Source organism: Dendrobates tinctorius, unplaced genomic scaffold (assembly GCF_039654945.1).
Source record: "Dendrobates tinctorius isolate UK_male_01 unplaced genomic scaffold, ASM3965494v1 ptg000235l, whole genome shotgun sequence".
NCBI classification, from domain to species: domain Eukaryota; kingdom Metazoa; phylum Chordata; class Amphibia; order Anura; family Dendrobatidae; genus Dendrobates; species Dendrobates tinctorius.
This window is the reverse complement of record NW_027361902.1, coordinates 915,827-931,961: the sequence shown is the minus strand read 5'-3', so window position 1 is coordinate 931,961 and position 16,135 is coordinate 915,827. Positions and strand designations below refer to the sequence as shown.

Here is a 16,135-nt window from a genome sequence, read left to right as displayed (position 1 = left end):
CTGAGCACAATCCTGATCACAGGTGTCAGTGTAATCAGTATAACGGCCCCGACCTGACACTGTCTGGAGTCACTGATCACAGGTGTCAGTGTAATCAGTGTAACGGTGCTGACCTGACACGGTCTGTAGTCACTGAGCACAATCCTGATCACAGGTGTCAGTATAATCAGTATAACGGCGCTGACCTGACACTGTGTGTAGTCACTGAGCACAATCCTGATCACAGGTATCAGTGTAATCAGTATAACGGCACTGACCTGACACTGTGTGTAGTCACTGAGCACAATCCTGATCACAGGTATCAGTGTAATCAGTATAACGGCGCCGACCTGACACTGTCTGTAGTCACTGAGCACAATCCTGATCACAGGTGTCAGTGTAATCAGTGTAATGGTGCTGACCTGACACTGTCTGTAGTCACTGAGCACAATCCTGATCACAGGTGTCAGTGTAATCAGTATAACGGCACTGACCTGACACGGTCTGTAGTCACTGAGCACAATCCTGATCACAGGTGTCAGTGTAATCAGTATAACGGCACTGACCTGACACTGTCTGTAGTTACTGAGCACAATCCTGATCACAGGTATCAGTGTAATCAGTATAACGGCGCTGACCTGACACTGTCTGTAGTTACTGAGCACAATCCTGATCACAGGTGTCAGTGTAATCAGTATAACGGCACTGACCTGACACGGTCTGTAGTCACTGAGCACAATCCTGATCACAGGTGTCAGTGTAATCGGTATAACGGCCCCGACCTGACACTGTGTATAGTCACTGGGCACAATCCTGATCACAGGTGTCGGTGTAATCAGTATAACGGGCCGACCTGGCACTGTCTGTAGTTACTGACCACAATCCTGATCACAGGTGTCAGTGTAATCAGTATAACGGCCCCGACCTGACACTGTCTGTAGTCACTGAGCACAATCCTGATCACAGGTGTCAGTGTAATCAGTGTAACGGTGCTGACCTGACACTGTGTGTAGTCACTGAGCACCATCCTGATCACAGGTGTCAGTGTAATCAGTATAACGGCCCCGACCTGACACTGTCTGTAGTCACTGATCACAATCCTGATCACAGGTGTCAGTGTAATCAGTGTAACGGTGCTGACCTGACACGGTCTGTAGTCACTGAGCACAATCCTGATCACAGGTGTCAGTATAATCAGTATAACGGCGCTGACCTGACACTGTGTGTAGTCACTGAGCACAATCCTGATCACAGGTATCAGTGTAATCAGTATAACGGCGCCGACCTGACACTGTAGTTACTGAGCACAATCCTGATCACAGGTGTCAGTGTAATCAGTATAACGGCGCCGACCTGACACTGTCTGTAGTCACTGAGCACAATCCTGATCACAGGTGTCAGTGTAATCAGTATAACGGCCCCGACCTGACACTGTCTGTAGTCACTGAGCACAATCCTGATCACAGGTGTCAGTGTAATCAGTATAACGGCGCCGACCTGACACTGTCTGTAGTCACTGATCACAATCCTGATCACAGGTGTCAGTGTAATCAGTATAACGGCGCCGACCTGACACTGTAGTCACTGAGCACAATCCTGATCACAGGTGTCAGTGTAATCAGTATAACGGGCCGACCTGACACTGTCTGTAGTCACTGAGCACAATCCTGATCACAGGTATCAGTGTAATCAGTATAACGGGCTGACCTGACACTGTCTGTAGTCACTGAGCACAATCCTGATCACAGGTGTCAGTGTAATAGGTATAATGGCCCCGACCTGACACTGTCTGTAGTCACTGAGCACAATCCTGATCACAGGTATCAGTGTAATCAGTATAACGGGCCGACCTGACACTGTCTGTAGTCACTGAGCACAATCCTGATCACAGGTGTCAGTGTAATCGGTATAATGGCCCCGACCTGACACTGTCTGTAGTCACTGAGCACAATCCTGATCACAGGTATCAGTGTAATCAGTATAACGGGCCGACCTCACACTGTCTGTAGTCACTGAGCACAATCCTGATCACAGGTGTCAGTGTAATCAGTATAACGGGCCGACCTGAAACTGTCTTTAGTTACTGAGCACAATCCTGATCACAGGTATCAGTGTAATCAGTATAACGGCGCTGACCTGACTCTGTAGTTACTGAGCACAATCCTGATCACGGGTATCAGTGTAATCAGTATAACGGCGCCGACCTGACACTGTGTATAGTCACTGGGCACAATCCTGATCACAGGTGTCAGTGTAATCAGTATAACGGCGCTGACCTGACTCTGTAGTCACTGGGCACAATCCTGATCACAGGTGTCAGTGTAATCAGTATAACGGCCCCGATCTGACACTGTGTATAGTCACTGGGCACAATCCTGATCACAGGTGTCAGTGTAATCAGTATAATGGCGCCCACCTGACACTGTGTATAGTCACTGGGCACAATCCTGATCACAGGTGTCAGTGTAATCGGTATAACGGCCCCGACCTGACACTGTGTATAGTCACTGGGCACAATCCTGATCACAGGTATCAGTGTAACCAGTATAACGGGCCGACCTGACACTGTCTGTAGTCACTGAGCACAATCCTGATCACAGGTATCAGTGTAATCAGTATAACGGGCCGACCTGACACTGTGTGTAGTCACTGAGCACAATCCTGATCACAGGTATCAGTGTAATCAGTATAACGGCGCCGACCTGACACTGTAGTCACTGAGCACAATCCTGATCACAGGTGTCAGTGTAATCAGTATAACGGGCCGACCTGACACTGTCTGTAGTTACTGAGCACAATCCTGCTGACAGGTATCAGTGTAATCAGTATAACGGGCCGACCTGACACGGTCTGTAGTCACTGAGCACAATCCTGATCACAGGTGTCAGTGTAATCAGTGTAACGGTGCTGACCTGACACGGTCTGTAGTTAGTGAGTACAATCCTGATCACAGGTGTCAGTGTAATCAGTGTAACGGTGCTGACCTGACACTGTCTGTAGTCACTGAGCACAATCCTGATCACAGGTGTCAGTGTAATCAGTATAACGGCGCTGACCTGACACTGTGTGTAGTCACTGAGCACAATCCTGATCACAGGTATCAGTGTAATCAGTATAACGGCGCTGACCTGACACTGTCTGTAGTTACTGAGCACAATCCTGATCACAGGTGTCAGTGTAATCGGTATAACGTCCCCGACCTGACACTGTGTATAGTCACTGGGCACAATCCTGATCACAGGTGTCAGTGTAATCAGTATAACGGGCCGACCTGGCACTGTCTGTAGTTACTGAGCACAATCCTGATCACAGGTGTCAGTGTAATCAGTATAACGGCCCCGACCTGACACTGTCTGTAGTTACTGAGCACAATCCTGATCACAGGTATCAGTGTAATCAGTATAACGGCACTGACCTGACACGGTCTGTAGTCACTGAGCACAATCCTGATCACAGGTATCAGTGTAATCAGTATAACGGCACTGACCTGACACGGTCTGTAGTCACTGAGCACAATCCTGATCACAGGTGTCAGTGTAATCAGTATAACGGCCCCGACCTGACACTGTCTGTAGTCACTGAGCACAATCCTGATCACAGGTGTCAGTGTAATCAGTGTAACGGTGCTGACCTGACACTGTGTGTAGTCACTGAGCACCATCCTGATCACAGGTGTCAGTGTAATCAGTATAACGGCCCCGACCTGACACTGTCTGTAGTCACTGAGCACAATCCTGATCACAGGTGTCAGTATAATCAGTATAACGGCGCTGACCTGACACTGTGTGTAGTCACTGAGCACAATCCTGATCACAGGTATCAGTGTAATCAGTATAACGGCGCCGACCTGACACTGTAGTTACTGAGCACAATCCTGATCACAGGTGTCAGTGTAATCAGTATAACGGCGCCGACCTGACACTGTCTGTAGTCACTGAGCACAATCCTGATCACAGGTGTCAGTGTAATCAGTATAACGGCCCCGACCTGACACTGTCTGTAGTCACTGAGCACAATCCTGATCACAGGTGTCAGTGTAATCAGTATAACGGCGCCGACCTGACACTGTCTGTAGTCACTGATCACAATCCTGATCACAGGTGTCAGTGTAATCAGTATAACGGCGCCGACCTGACACTGTAGTCACTGAGCACAATCCTGATCACAGGTGTCAGTGTAATCAGTATTAAGGGCCGACCTGACACTGTCTGTAGTCACTGAGCACAATCCTGATCACAGGTGTCAGTGTAATCAGTATAACGGGCCGACCTGACACTGTCTGTAGTCACTGAGCACAATCCTGATCACAGGTATCAGTGTAATCAGTATAACGGGCCGACCTGACACTGTCTGTAGTCACTGAGCACAATCCTGATCACAGGTGTCAGTGTAATCGGTATAATGGCCCCGACCTGACACTGTCTGTAGTCACTGAGCACAATCCTGATCACAGGTATCAGTGTAATCAGTATAACGGGCCGACCTGACACCGTCTGTAGTCACTGAGCACAATCCTGATCACAGGTGTCAGTGTAATCAGTGTAACGGTGCTGACCTGACACGGTCTGTAGTTAGTGAGTACAATCCTGATCACAGGTGTCAGTGTAATCAGTGTAACGGTGCTGACCTGACACGGTCTGTAGTTAGTGAGTACAATCCTGATCACATGTGTCAGTGTAATCAGTGTAACGGTGCTGACCTGACACTGTCTGTAGTCACTGAGCACAATCCTGATCACAGGTGTCAGTGTAATCAGTATAACGGCGCTGACCTGACACTGTGTGTAGTCACTGAGCACAATCCTGATCACAGGTATCAGTATAACGGCGCTGACCTGACACTGTAGTCACTGAGCACAATCCTGATCACAGGTGTCAGTGTAATCTGTATAACGGCACTGACCTGACACGGTCTGTAGTCACTGAGCACAATCCTGATCACAGGTGTCAGTGTAATCGGTATAACGGCCCCGACCTGACACTGTGTATAGTCACTGGGCACAATCCTGATCACAGGTGTCAGTGTAATCAGTATAACGGGCCGACCTGGCACTGTCTGTAGTTACTGAGCACAATCCTGATCACAGGTGTCAGTGTAATCGGTATAACGGCCCCGACCTGACACTGTGTATAGTCACTGGGCACAATCCTGATCACAGGTGTCAGTGTAATCAGTATAACGGGCCGACCTGGCACTGTCTGTAGTTACTGAGCACAATCCTGATCACAGGTGTCAGTGTAATCAGTATAACGGCCCCGACCTGACACTGTCTGTAGTTACTGAGCACAATCCTGATCACAGGTATCAGTGTAATCAGTATAACGGCACTGACCTGACACGGTCTGTAGTCACTGAGCACAATCCTGATCACAGGTATCAGTGTAATCAGTATAACGGCACTGACCTGACACGGTCTGTAGTCACTGAGCACAATCCTGATCACAGGTGTCAGTGTAATCAGTATAACGGCCCCGACCTGACACTGTCTGTAGTCACTGAGCACAATCCTGATCACAGGTGTCAGTGTAATCAGTGTAACGGTGCTGACCTGACACTGTGTGTAGTCACTGAGCACCATCCTGATCACAGGTGTCAGTGTAATCAGTATAACGGCCCCGACCTGACACTGTCTGTAGTCACTGAGCACAATCCTGATCACAGGTGTCAGTATAATCAGTATAACGGCGCTGACCTGACACTGTGTGTAGTCACTGAGCACAATCCTGATCACAGGTATCAGTGTAATCAGTATAACGGCGCCGACCTGACACTGTAGTTACTGAGCACAATCCTGATCACAGGTGTCAGTGTAATCAGTATAACGGCGCCGACCTGACACTGTCTGTAGTCACTGAGCACAATCCTGATCACAGGTGTCAGTGTAATCAGTATAACGGCCCCGACCTGACACTGTCTGTAGTCACTGAGCACAATCCTGATCACAGGTGTCAGTGTAATCAGTATAACGGCGCCGACCTGACACTGTCTGTAGTCACTGATCACAATCCTGATCACAGGTGTCAGTGTAATCAGTATAACGGCGCCGACCTGACACTGTAGTCACTGAGCACAATCCTGATCACAGGTGTCAGTTTAATCAGTATAACGGGCCGACCTGACACTGTCTGTAGTCACTGAGCACAATCCTGATCACAGGTATCAGTGTAATCAGTATAACGGGCCGACCTGACACTGTCTGTAGTCACTGAGCACAATCCTGATCACAGGTATCAGTGTAATCAGTGTAACGGTGCTGACCTGACACGGTCTGTAGTTAGTGAGTACAATCCTGATCACAGGTGTCAGTGTAATCAGTGTAACGGTGCTGACCTGACACGGTCTGTAGTTAGTGAGTACAATCCTGATCACATGTGTCAGTGTAATCAGTGTAACGGTGCTGACCTGACACTGTCTGTAGTCACTGAGCACAATCCTGATCACAGGTGTCAGTGTAATCAGTATAACGGCGCTGACCTGACACTGTGTGTAGTCACTGAGCACAATCCTGATCACAGGTATCAGTATAACGGCGCTGACCTGACACTGTAGTCACTGAGCACAATCCTGATCACAGGTGTCAGTGTAATCTGTATAACGGCACTGACCTGACACGGTCTGTAGTCACTGAGCACAATCCTGATCACAGGTGTCAGTGTAATCGGTATAACGGCCCCGACCTGACACTGTGTATAGTGACTGGGCACAATCCTGATCACAGGTGTCAGTGTAATCAGTATAACGGGCCGACCTGGCACTGTCTGTAGTTACTGAGCACAATCCTGATCACAGGTGTCAGTGTAATCAGTATAACGGCACTGACCTGACACTGTCTGTAGTCACTGAGCACAATCCTGATCACAGGTGTCAGTGTAATCAGTATAACGGCGCTGACCTGACACTGTGTGTAGTCACTGAGCACAATCCTGATCACAGGTATCAGTGTAATCAGTATAACGGCGCCGACCTGACACTGTAGTCACTGAGCACAATTCTGATCACAGGTGTCAGTGTAATCGGTATAACGGCACCGACCTGACACTGTCTGTAGTTACTGAGCACAATCCTGATCACAGGTGTCAGTGTAATCAGTATAACGGCGCCGACCTGACACTGTCTGTAGTCACTGAGCACAATCCTGATCACAGGTGTCGGTGTAATCAGTATAACTGCCCCGACCTGACACTGTCTGTAGTCACTGAGCACAATCCTGATCACAGGTGTCAGTGTAATCAGTATAACGGCGCCGACCTGACACTGTCTGTAGTCACTGAGCACAATCCTGATCACAGGTGTCAGTGTAATCAGTATAACGGGCCGACCTGACACTGTGTGAAGTCACTGAGTACAATCCTGATCACAGGTGTCAGTGTAATCAGTATATCGGCCCCGACCTGACACTGTCTGTAGTCACTGAGCACAATCCTCATCACAGGTGTCAGTGTAATCAGTATAACGGCACAGACCTGACACTGTAGTCACTGAGCACAATCCTGATCACAGGTGTCAGTGTAATCAGTATATCGGCCCCGACCTGACACTGTGTATAGTCACTGGGCACAATCTTGATCACAGGTGTCAGTGTAATCGGTATAACGGCCCCGACCTGACACTGTGTATAGTCACTGGGCACAATCTTGATCACAGGTGTCAGTGTAATCAGTATATCGGCCCCGACCTGACACTGTCTGTAGTCACTGAGCACAATCCTGATCACAGGTGTCAGTGTAACCAGTATATCGGCCCCGACCGGACACTGTCTGTAGTCACTGAGCACAATCCTGATCACAGGTGTCAGTGTAATCAGTATAACGGAGCCGACCTGACTGTCTGTAGTCACTGAGCACAATCCTGATCACAGGTGTCAGTGTAATCAGTATAACGGCACCGACCTGACACTGTCTGTAGTCACTGAGCACAATCCTGATCACAGGTGTCAGTGTAACCAGTATATCGGCCCCGACCTGACACTGTCTGTAGTCACTGAGCACAATCCTGATCACAGGTGTCAGTGTAATCAGTATAACGGAGCCGACCTGACTGTCTGTAGTCACTGAGCACAATCCTGATCACAGGTGTCAGTGTAATCAGTATAACGGCACCGACCTGACACTGTCTGTAGTCACTGAGCACAATCCTGATCACAGGTGTCAGTGTAATCAGTATATCGGCCCCGACCTGACACTGTCTGTAGTCAATGAGCACAATCCTGATCACAGGTGTCAGTGTAATCAGTATATCGGCCCCGACCTGACACTGTCTGTAGTCACTGAGCACAATCCTGATCACAGGTGTCAGTGTAATCGGTATAACGGCCCCGACCTTACACTGTGTATAGTCACTGGGCACAATCTTGATCACAGGTGTCAGTGTAATCAGTATATCGGCCCCGACCTGACACTGTCTGTAGTCACTGAGCACAATCCTGATCACAGGTGTCAGTGTAACCAGTATATCGGCCCCGACCTGACACTGTCTGTAGTCACTGAGCACAATCCTGATCACAGGTGTCAGTGTAATCAGTATAACGGAGCCGACCTGACTGTCTGTAGTCACTGAGCACAATCCTGATCACAGGTGTCAGTGTAATCAGTATAACGGCACCGACCTGACACTGTCTGTAGTCACTGAGCACAATCCTGATCACAGGTGTCAGTGTAATCAGTATATCGGCCCCGACCTGACACTGTCTGTAGTCACTGAGCACAATCCTGATCACAGGGCACTTTAATGACCCCTTCCGCTCTCTGTGTCAGATGGTGGTTATTAATCTGGGCTCTTGTGCTGCTTACTCCTGGGAGCCGATCTCCTGAGGCCATCTGTATTCTCGCACTCATACTAGCTCCAAACCTCAGCTATAAGCTGCAACGTGACGTAACGCGCCCCCCCCCCCCCCCCGTGACTTGAAGCGCCGCCCCCCCTCACCCGTGACGTGATGTGCCACCCCCCATTTCGTGACGTGCCGCTGCTAATCACCACACGGGGTGAGGAGTGCCTCACATATACAGCGGGTGGAGATTCTGTACAGCAGACAAGGACCAAACATTAAAGTTTAATCTTTAATATAAAAAAAATACAGAGCTTAGAAGTAAAGGTAAAAAGAGAAAAATAATCAAAACTGGGCTAAAATAAAAATGGAGAAATAACAAATCCTGAAACGTCTCCAGTGATTCTTCTGTTTCCTCGAGGGTAGGAGAAGTTTCTGGATCACATCCAGCTCAGGCCGACCCCACATGTCGGCACCTTCCCGTTGTGTCGCCATCTTTTATACGCCGGGTCCTGGGCTCAGGATTCCAGGATGGCCTAGATCGTAATATGGAATCCGTCGGTCAGTGACTTGCCGGTCAGCTCATTAGAGGCGAGCACCTGAAATATTAAATTCCATCCCGGACACAAAGGTTCAGGCTCTAAAGCTCAGACTCTCAGGCTGATGTGTCAGTAATGCCCCCCTGTAGTCTCGGGGGGGGGGGGGGGGGGGAGCCCTCTCCTCCGTAGTCTCGTGGGGGGTGCCCTCTCCTGCCGAGTCCTGTAGTGTGGGTACATAGAGGCTCTGCCTTTGTTTAGTGTCAGGAATGACCCCCTGTAGTCTCAGAAGGCGTCCTCTCCTCCGTAGTCGTCTCGTGGGGGGGTGCCCTCTCCTCCCGAGTTGTCCTCTCGGGGGGTGCCCTCTCCTCCCAAGTTGTCCTCTCGGGGGGGGGGGGGGTGCCCTCTCCTGCCGAGTCCTGTAGTGTGGGTACATAGAGGCTCTGCCCTTTAAGTGTCAGGAATGACCCCCTATAGTCTGAGGGCGCCCTCTCCTCCGTAGTCGTCTCGTGGGGGGGTGCCCTCTCCCCCCGAGTTGTCTTCTCGGGGAGGGGGGTGTGCCCTCTCCTCCCGAGTCCTGTAGTGTGGGTACATAGAGGCTCTGCCCTTTGTGTAGTGTCAGGAATGACCCCCTGTAGTCTGAGGGCGCCCTCCTCCGTAGTCGTCTCGTGGGGGGGTGCCCTCTCCTCCCGAGTTGTCCTCTCGGGGGGGGGGGGGGGGGGGGGTGCCCTCTCCTGCCGAGTCCTGTAGTGTGGGTACATAGAGGCTCTGCCCCTTGTGTAGTGTGAGTCATGTGAATGATGGCTTACACTCATGTTACATTACTGATGTCATTTTCTTTTTTTTTATTCTTTTCTTTGTTCTTCATCTTTTAGATTCTTCAGACCGGGCAGGAGATCATGGAGCTGGACACAAGTGGTTTTGTCACCCAAGGCCCGACTGTGTACGCCGGGAACATCGGGGACAATAAGTACATCGTTCAGGTGTCACCGCAGGGGATCCGTCTGCTGGAGGGGGGTGAGTGCGTGCATCAGTACTGTCAGCATGGGGGGTATGAAGCGAAGCCTCTGCTGCAGAGATCACCTGTACATATGCAATATACCACAGCCAGTGAGGAGGGGGGAATACAGCGAAGCCTCTGCTGCTGTGATAACCTGTACATATGGAATATACCACAGCCAGCGAGGAGGGGGGGTATGAAGCGAAAGCCTCTGCTGCACAGATCACCTGTACATATGGAATATACCACAGCCAGTGAGGAGGGGGGAATGCAGCGAAGCCTCTGCTGCAGAGATCACCTGTACATATGCAATATACCACAGCCAGCGAGGGGGGGGGGGGGTACAGCGAAGCCTCTGCTGCAGAGATCACCTGTACATATGCAATATACCTCAGCCAGCGAGGGGGGGGGGGGTACAGCGAAGCCTCTGCTGCACAGATCACCTGTACATATGCAATATACCTCAGCCAGCGAGGATGGGGGAATACAGCAAAGCCTCTGCTGCAGAGATCACCTGTACATATGGAATATACCACAGCTAGCGAGGAGGGGGGAATACAGCGAAGCCTCTGCTGCAGAGATCACCTGTACATATGCAATATACCACAGCCAGCGAGGAGGGGGGAATACAGCGAAGCCTCTGCTGCAGAGATCACCTGTACATATGGAATATACCACAGCTAGCGAGGAGGGGGGAATACAGCAAAGCCTCTGCTGCAGAGATCACCTGTACATATGGAATATACCACAGCTAGCGAGGAGGGGGGAATACAGCGAAGCCTCTGCTGCAGAGATCACCTGTACATATGCAATATACCACAGCTAGCGAGGGGGGGGGGGGTACAGCGAAGCCTCTGCTGCAGAGATCACCTGTACATATGCAATGTACCACAGCTAGCGAGGGGGGGGGGGAATACAGCGAAGCCTCTGCTGCAGAGATCACCTGTACATATGCAATATACCACAGCCAGCGAGGAGGTGGGGTACAGCGAAGCCTCTGCTGCAGAGATCACCTGTACATATGGAATATACCACAGCCAACGAGGAGGGGGGAATGCAGCGAAGCCTCTGCTGCAGAGATCACCTGTACATATGGAATATACCACAGCCAACGAGGAGGGGGGAATGCAGCGAAGCCTCTGCTGCAGAGATCACCTGTACATATGGAATATACCACAGCCAGCAAGGGGGGGGGGGGTACAGCGAAGCCTCTGCTGCAGAGATCACCTGTACATATGGAATATACCACAGCCAGCAAGGGGGAGGGGTACAGCGAAGCCTCTGCTGCAGAGATCACCTGTACATATGGAATATACCACAGCCAGCAAGGGGGGGGGGGGGGGGTACAGCGAAGCCTCTGCTGCAGAGATCACCTGTACATATGCAATATACCACAGCCAACGACGAGGGGGGAATACAGCGAAGGCCCTGCTGCTGAGATCACCTGTACATATGGAATATACCACAGCCAGCGAGGGGGGGGGGTACAGTGAAGCCTGTGCATATGGAATATACCACAGCCAGCGAGGGGGGGGGGGGGGTTCAGCTAAGCCTCTGCTGCAGAGATCACCTGTACATATGCAATATACCACAGCCAACGACGAGGGGGGAATACAGCGAAGCCTCTGCTGCTGAGATAACCTGTACATATGCAATATACCACAGCCAGCGAGGGGGGGGGGGGGGGGGGGGGGGAGTACAGCGAAGTCTCTGCTGCTGAGATCACCTGTACATATGCAATATACCACAGCCAGCAAGGGGGGGGGGGAATACAGCGAAGCCTCTGCTGCAGAGATCACCTGTACATATGGAATATACCACAGCCAGCGAGGAGGGGGGAATACAGCGAAGCCTCTGCTGCAGAGATCACCTGTACATATGGAATATACCACAGCCAGCAAGGAGGGGGGGGGTGACTGTGGCTGGAGCCATCAGTCTGTGGTGTCCGATGATTCCGGCCCTAGTGAGGGCACCGCTCAGCTGGCTTCCGGATGCTTTATCCTCCCTGTCTTGCTTGCAGTCAATCAGCTGCAGATCATCCCCGTGGACCTGGGCTCCCCCATCGTGTATTGTGCCGTGGCCGATCCCTACGTGGTGATCCTCAGTGCAGAAGGCCAGGTGTCCATGTTCCAACTGAAGGGCGACACATATGGAGGCAAAACCCACAGACTGACCCTGCAGAAGCCCTGCCTGCACTACGTGAGTAACCACGGTGCCTTCTGCCATCACGCCGTCCAGTCACAGCCTGATACAGGTGCCTCCTCTTTCGTCTGCAGCAATCTAAGGTCATTGCTCTGTGCGTGTACCGTGATGTCAGCGGCATGTTCACCACCGAGACCCGGGCATCACAGGCCAAGGAAGAGAGTGGCAACCTGAGCATGGCGGAGGACAGCGTAATCCAGGACATGAGGTGAGTCCGGTGTCGCCCCCCCGAGTGACGCTTATCCTCTGCTGAATGGGTCATGTCCTCTGTACCGCCCCCCCGTGTGATGGTTATCCTCTGCTGAGCGGGTCACGTCCTCTGTCCCCCCCCGTGTAACGGTTGTCCTTTGCTGGGCGGGTCACATCCCCTGTACCGGCCCCCCGTGTGACGGTTATCCTCTGCTGAGCTGGTCACGTCCTTTGTACTAGCCCCCCCGAGTGATGGTTATCCTCTGCTGAGCGGGTCACGTCCTCTGTACCGGCCCCCCGTGTGATGGTTATCCTCTGCTGGGCGGGTCACGTCCCCTGTACCGGCCCCCCCGAGTGATGGTTATCCTCTGCTGAGCGGGTCACGTCCTCTTTACCGGCCCTCCGTGTGACGGTTATCCTCTGCTGAGCAGGTCACGTCCTTTGTACCGGCCCCCCGTGTGATGGTTATCCTCTGCTGGGCGGGTCACGTCCCCTGTACCGGCCCCCCGAGTGATGGTTATCCTCTGCTGAGCTGGTCACGTCCCCTGTACCGGCCCCCCCGAGTGATGGTTATCCTCTGCTGAGCAGGTCACGTCCTTTGTACCGGCCCACCGTGTGATGGTTATCCTCTGCTGAGCTGGTCATGTCCTTTGTACTGGCCCCCCCGAGTGATGGTTATCCTCTGCTGAGCGGGTCACGTCCTCTGTACCGGCCCTCCGTGTGACGGTTATCCTCTGCTGAGCGGGTCACGTCCTCTGTACCGGCCCCCCGTGTGATGGTTATCCTCTGCTGGGCGGGTCACGTCCCCTGTACTGGCCCCCCCGAGTGATGGTTATCCTCTGCTGAGCGGGTCACGTCCTCTGTACTGGCCCCCCCCGAGTGATGGTTATCCTCTGCTGAGCAGGTCACGTCCTTTGTACCGGCCCCCCGTGTGACAGTTATCCTCTGCTGAGCGGGTTACGTTCTTTCTACCGGCCCCCCGAGTGATGGTTATCCTCTGCTGAGCGGGTCACGTCCTCTGTACCGGCCCCCCGTGTGACGGTTATCCTCTGCTGAGTTGTAGACTTCCTCTATACCGGCCCCCCGTGTGACAGTTATCCTCTGCTGAGTTGGTCATGTCCTCTGGACCGGCCCCCGTGTGGCAGTTATCCTCTGCTGAGTTGTAGATTTCCTCTGTACCGGCCCCCCGTGTGACAGTTATCCTCTGCTTAGTTGGTAATGTCCTCTGTACCCGTCCCCCCGTGTGACAGTTATCCTCTGCTGAGTTGGTCATGTCCTCTGTACCGGCCCCCGTGTGACAGTTATCCTCTGCTGAGTTGGTCATGTCCTCTGTACCGGCCCCCCGTGTGACAGTTATCCTCTGCTGAGTTGGTCATGTACTCTGTACCCGCCACCCCGTGTGACAGTTATCCTCTGCTGAGTTGGTCATGTCCTCTGTACCCGCCCCCCCCCGTGTGACAGTTATCCTCTGCTGAGTTGGTCATGTCCTCTGTACCGGCCCCCGTGTGGCAGTTATCCTCTGCTGAGTTGTAGATTTCCTCTGTACCGGCCCCCCGTGTGACAGTTGTCCTCTGCTTAGTTGGTAATGTCCTCGGTACCCCGCCCCCCCGTGTGACAGTTATCCTCGGCTGAGTTGGTCATGTCCTCTGTACCGGCCCCCCGTGTGACAGTTATCCTCTGCTGAGTTGGTCATGTCCTCTGTACCGCCCCCCCCGTGTGACAGTTATCCTCGGCTGAGTTGGTCATGTCCTGTGTGACGCTTATCCTCGGCCGAGTTGGTCATGTCCTATGTCTCGGCCCCCCCCCCGTGTGACGCTTATCCTCGGCTGAGTAGGTCATGTCCTCTGTACCGGCCCCCCCGTGTGACACTTATCCTCTGCTGCGTTGGTCATGTCCTCTGTACCGGCTCCCCGTGTGACAGTTATCCTCTGCTGAGTTGGTCATGTCCTCTGTACCGCCCCCCCCCCCCCCGTGTGACAGTTATCCTCGGCTGAGTTGGTCATGTCCTGTGTGACGCTTATCCTCGGCCGAGTTGGTCATGTCCTCTGTTCCGGCCCCCCGTGTGACAGTTATCCTCTGCTGAGTTGGTCATGTCCTCTGTACCGGCCCCCCGTGTGACAGTTATCCTCTGCTGAGTTGGTCATGTCCTATGTCCCGGCCCCCCCCCCGTGTGACGCTTATCCTCGGCTGAGTAGGTCATGTCCTCTGTACCGGCCCCCCGTGTGACAGTTATCCTCTGCTGAGTTGGTCATGTCCTCTGTACCCGCCACCCCGTGTGACAGTTATCCTCTGCTGTGTTGGTCATGTCCTCTGTACCCGCCCCCCCGTGTGACAGTTACCCTCTGCTGAGTTGGTCATGTCCTCTGTACCGGCCCCCGTGTGACAGTTATCCTCTGCTGAGTTGGTCGTGTCCTCTGTACCGGCCCCCGTGTGACAGTTATCCTCTGCTGAGTTGTAGATTTCCTCTGTACCGGCCCCCCGTGTGACAGTTATCCTCTGCGGAGTAGGTCATGTCCTCTGTACCCGCCACCCCGTGTGACAGTTATCCTCTGCTGAGTTGGTCATGTCCTCTGTACCCGCCACCCCGTGTGGCAGTTATCCTCTGCTGAGTTGGTCATGTCCTCTGTACCCGCCCCCCCCGTGTGACAGTTATCCTCTGATGAGTTGGTCATGTCCTCTGTACCAGCCCCCTGTGTGACAGTTATCATCTTCTGAGTTGGTCATGTCCTCTGTACCGGCCCCCCCGTGTGATAGTTATCCTCTGCTGAGTTGGTCATGTCCTCTGTACCCGCCACCCCCGTGTGACAGTTATCCTCTGCTGAGTTGGTCATGTCCTCTGTACCAGCCCCCTGTGTGACAGTTATCATCTTCTGAGTTGGTCATGTCCTCTGTACCGGCCCCCCCGTGTGACATTTATCCTCTGCTGAGTTGGTCATGTCCTCTGTGCCAGCCCCCCCGTGTGGCAGTTATCCTCTGCTGAGATGGTCATGTCCTCTGTACCAGCCCCCTGTGTGACAGTTATCATCTTCTGAGTTGGTCATGTCCTCTGTACCGGCCCCCCCGTGTGATAGTTATCCTCTGCTGAGTTGGTCATGTCCTCTGTACCCGCCACCCCGTGTGGCAGTTATCCTCTGCTGAGTTGGTCATGTCCTCTGTACCAGCCCCCTGTGTGACAGTTATCATCTTCTGAGTTGGTCATGTCCTCTGTACCGGCCCCCCCGTGTGACATTTATCCTCTGCTGAGTTGGTCATGTCCTCTGTGCCAGCCCCCCCGTGTGACAGTTATCCTCTTCTGAGTTGGTCATGTCCTCTGTACCGGCCCCCGTGTGACAGTTATCCTCTGCTGAGTTGTAGATTTCCTCTGTACCGGCCCCCCCGTGTGACAGTTATCCTCGGCTGAGTTGGTCATGTCCTGTGTGACGCTTATCCTCGGCTGAGTTGGTCATATCCTCTGTTCCGGCCCCC

At 52.6% G+C, this 16,135-nt stretch overlaps 1 protein-coding gene across 1 annotated transcript in view; it reads left to right on the top strand.

Moving 5' to 3' along the window:
- The window catches only part of CPSF1 (cleavage and polyadenylation specific factor 1), an 88,312-nt gene that overhangs the window by 51,456 nt on the left and 20,721 nt on the right, over positions 1-16,135 (top strand). Inside the window, exons 19-21 of the mRNA XM_073556531.1 lie at positions 10,155-10,296; positions 12,300-12,478; positions 12,556-12,689. Of these exons, the coding sequence (XP_073412632.1) occupies positions 10,155-10,296; positions 12,300-12,478; positions 12,556-12,689 (455 nt within the window). The remainder of the gene's footprint in view (positions 1-10,154; positions 10,297-12,299; positions 12,479-12,555; positions 12,690-16,135) is intronic.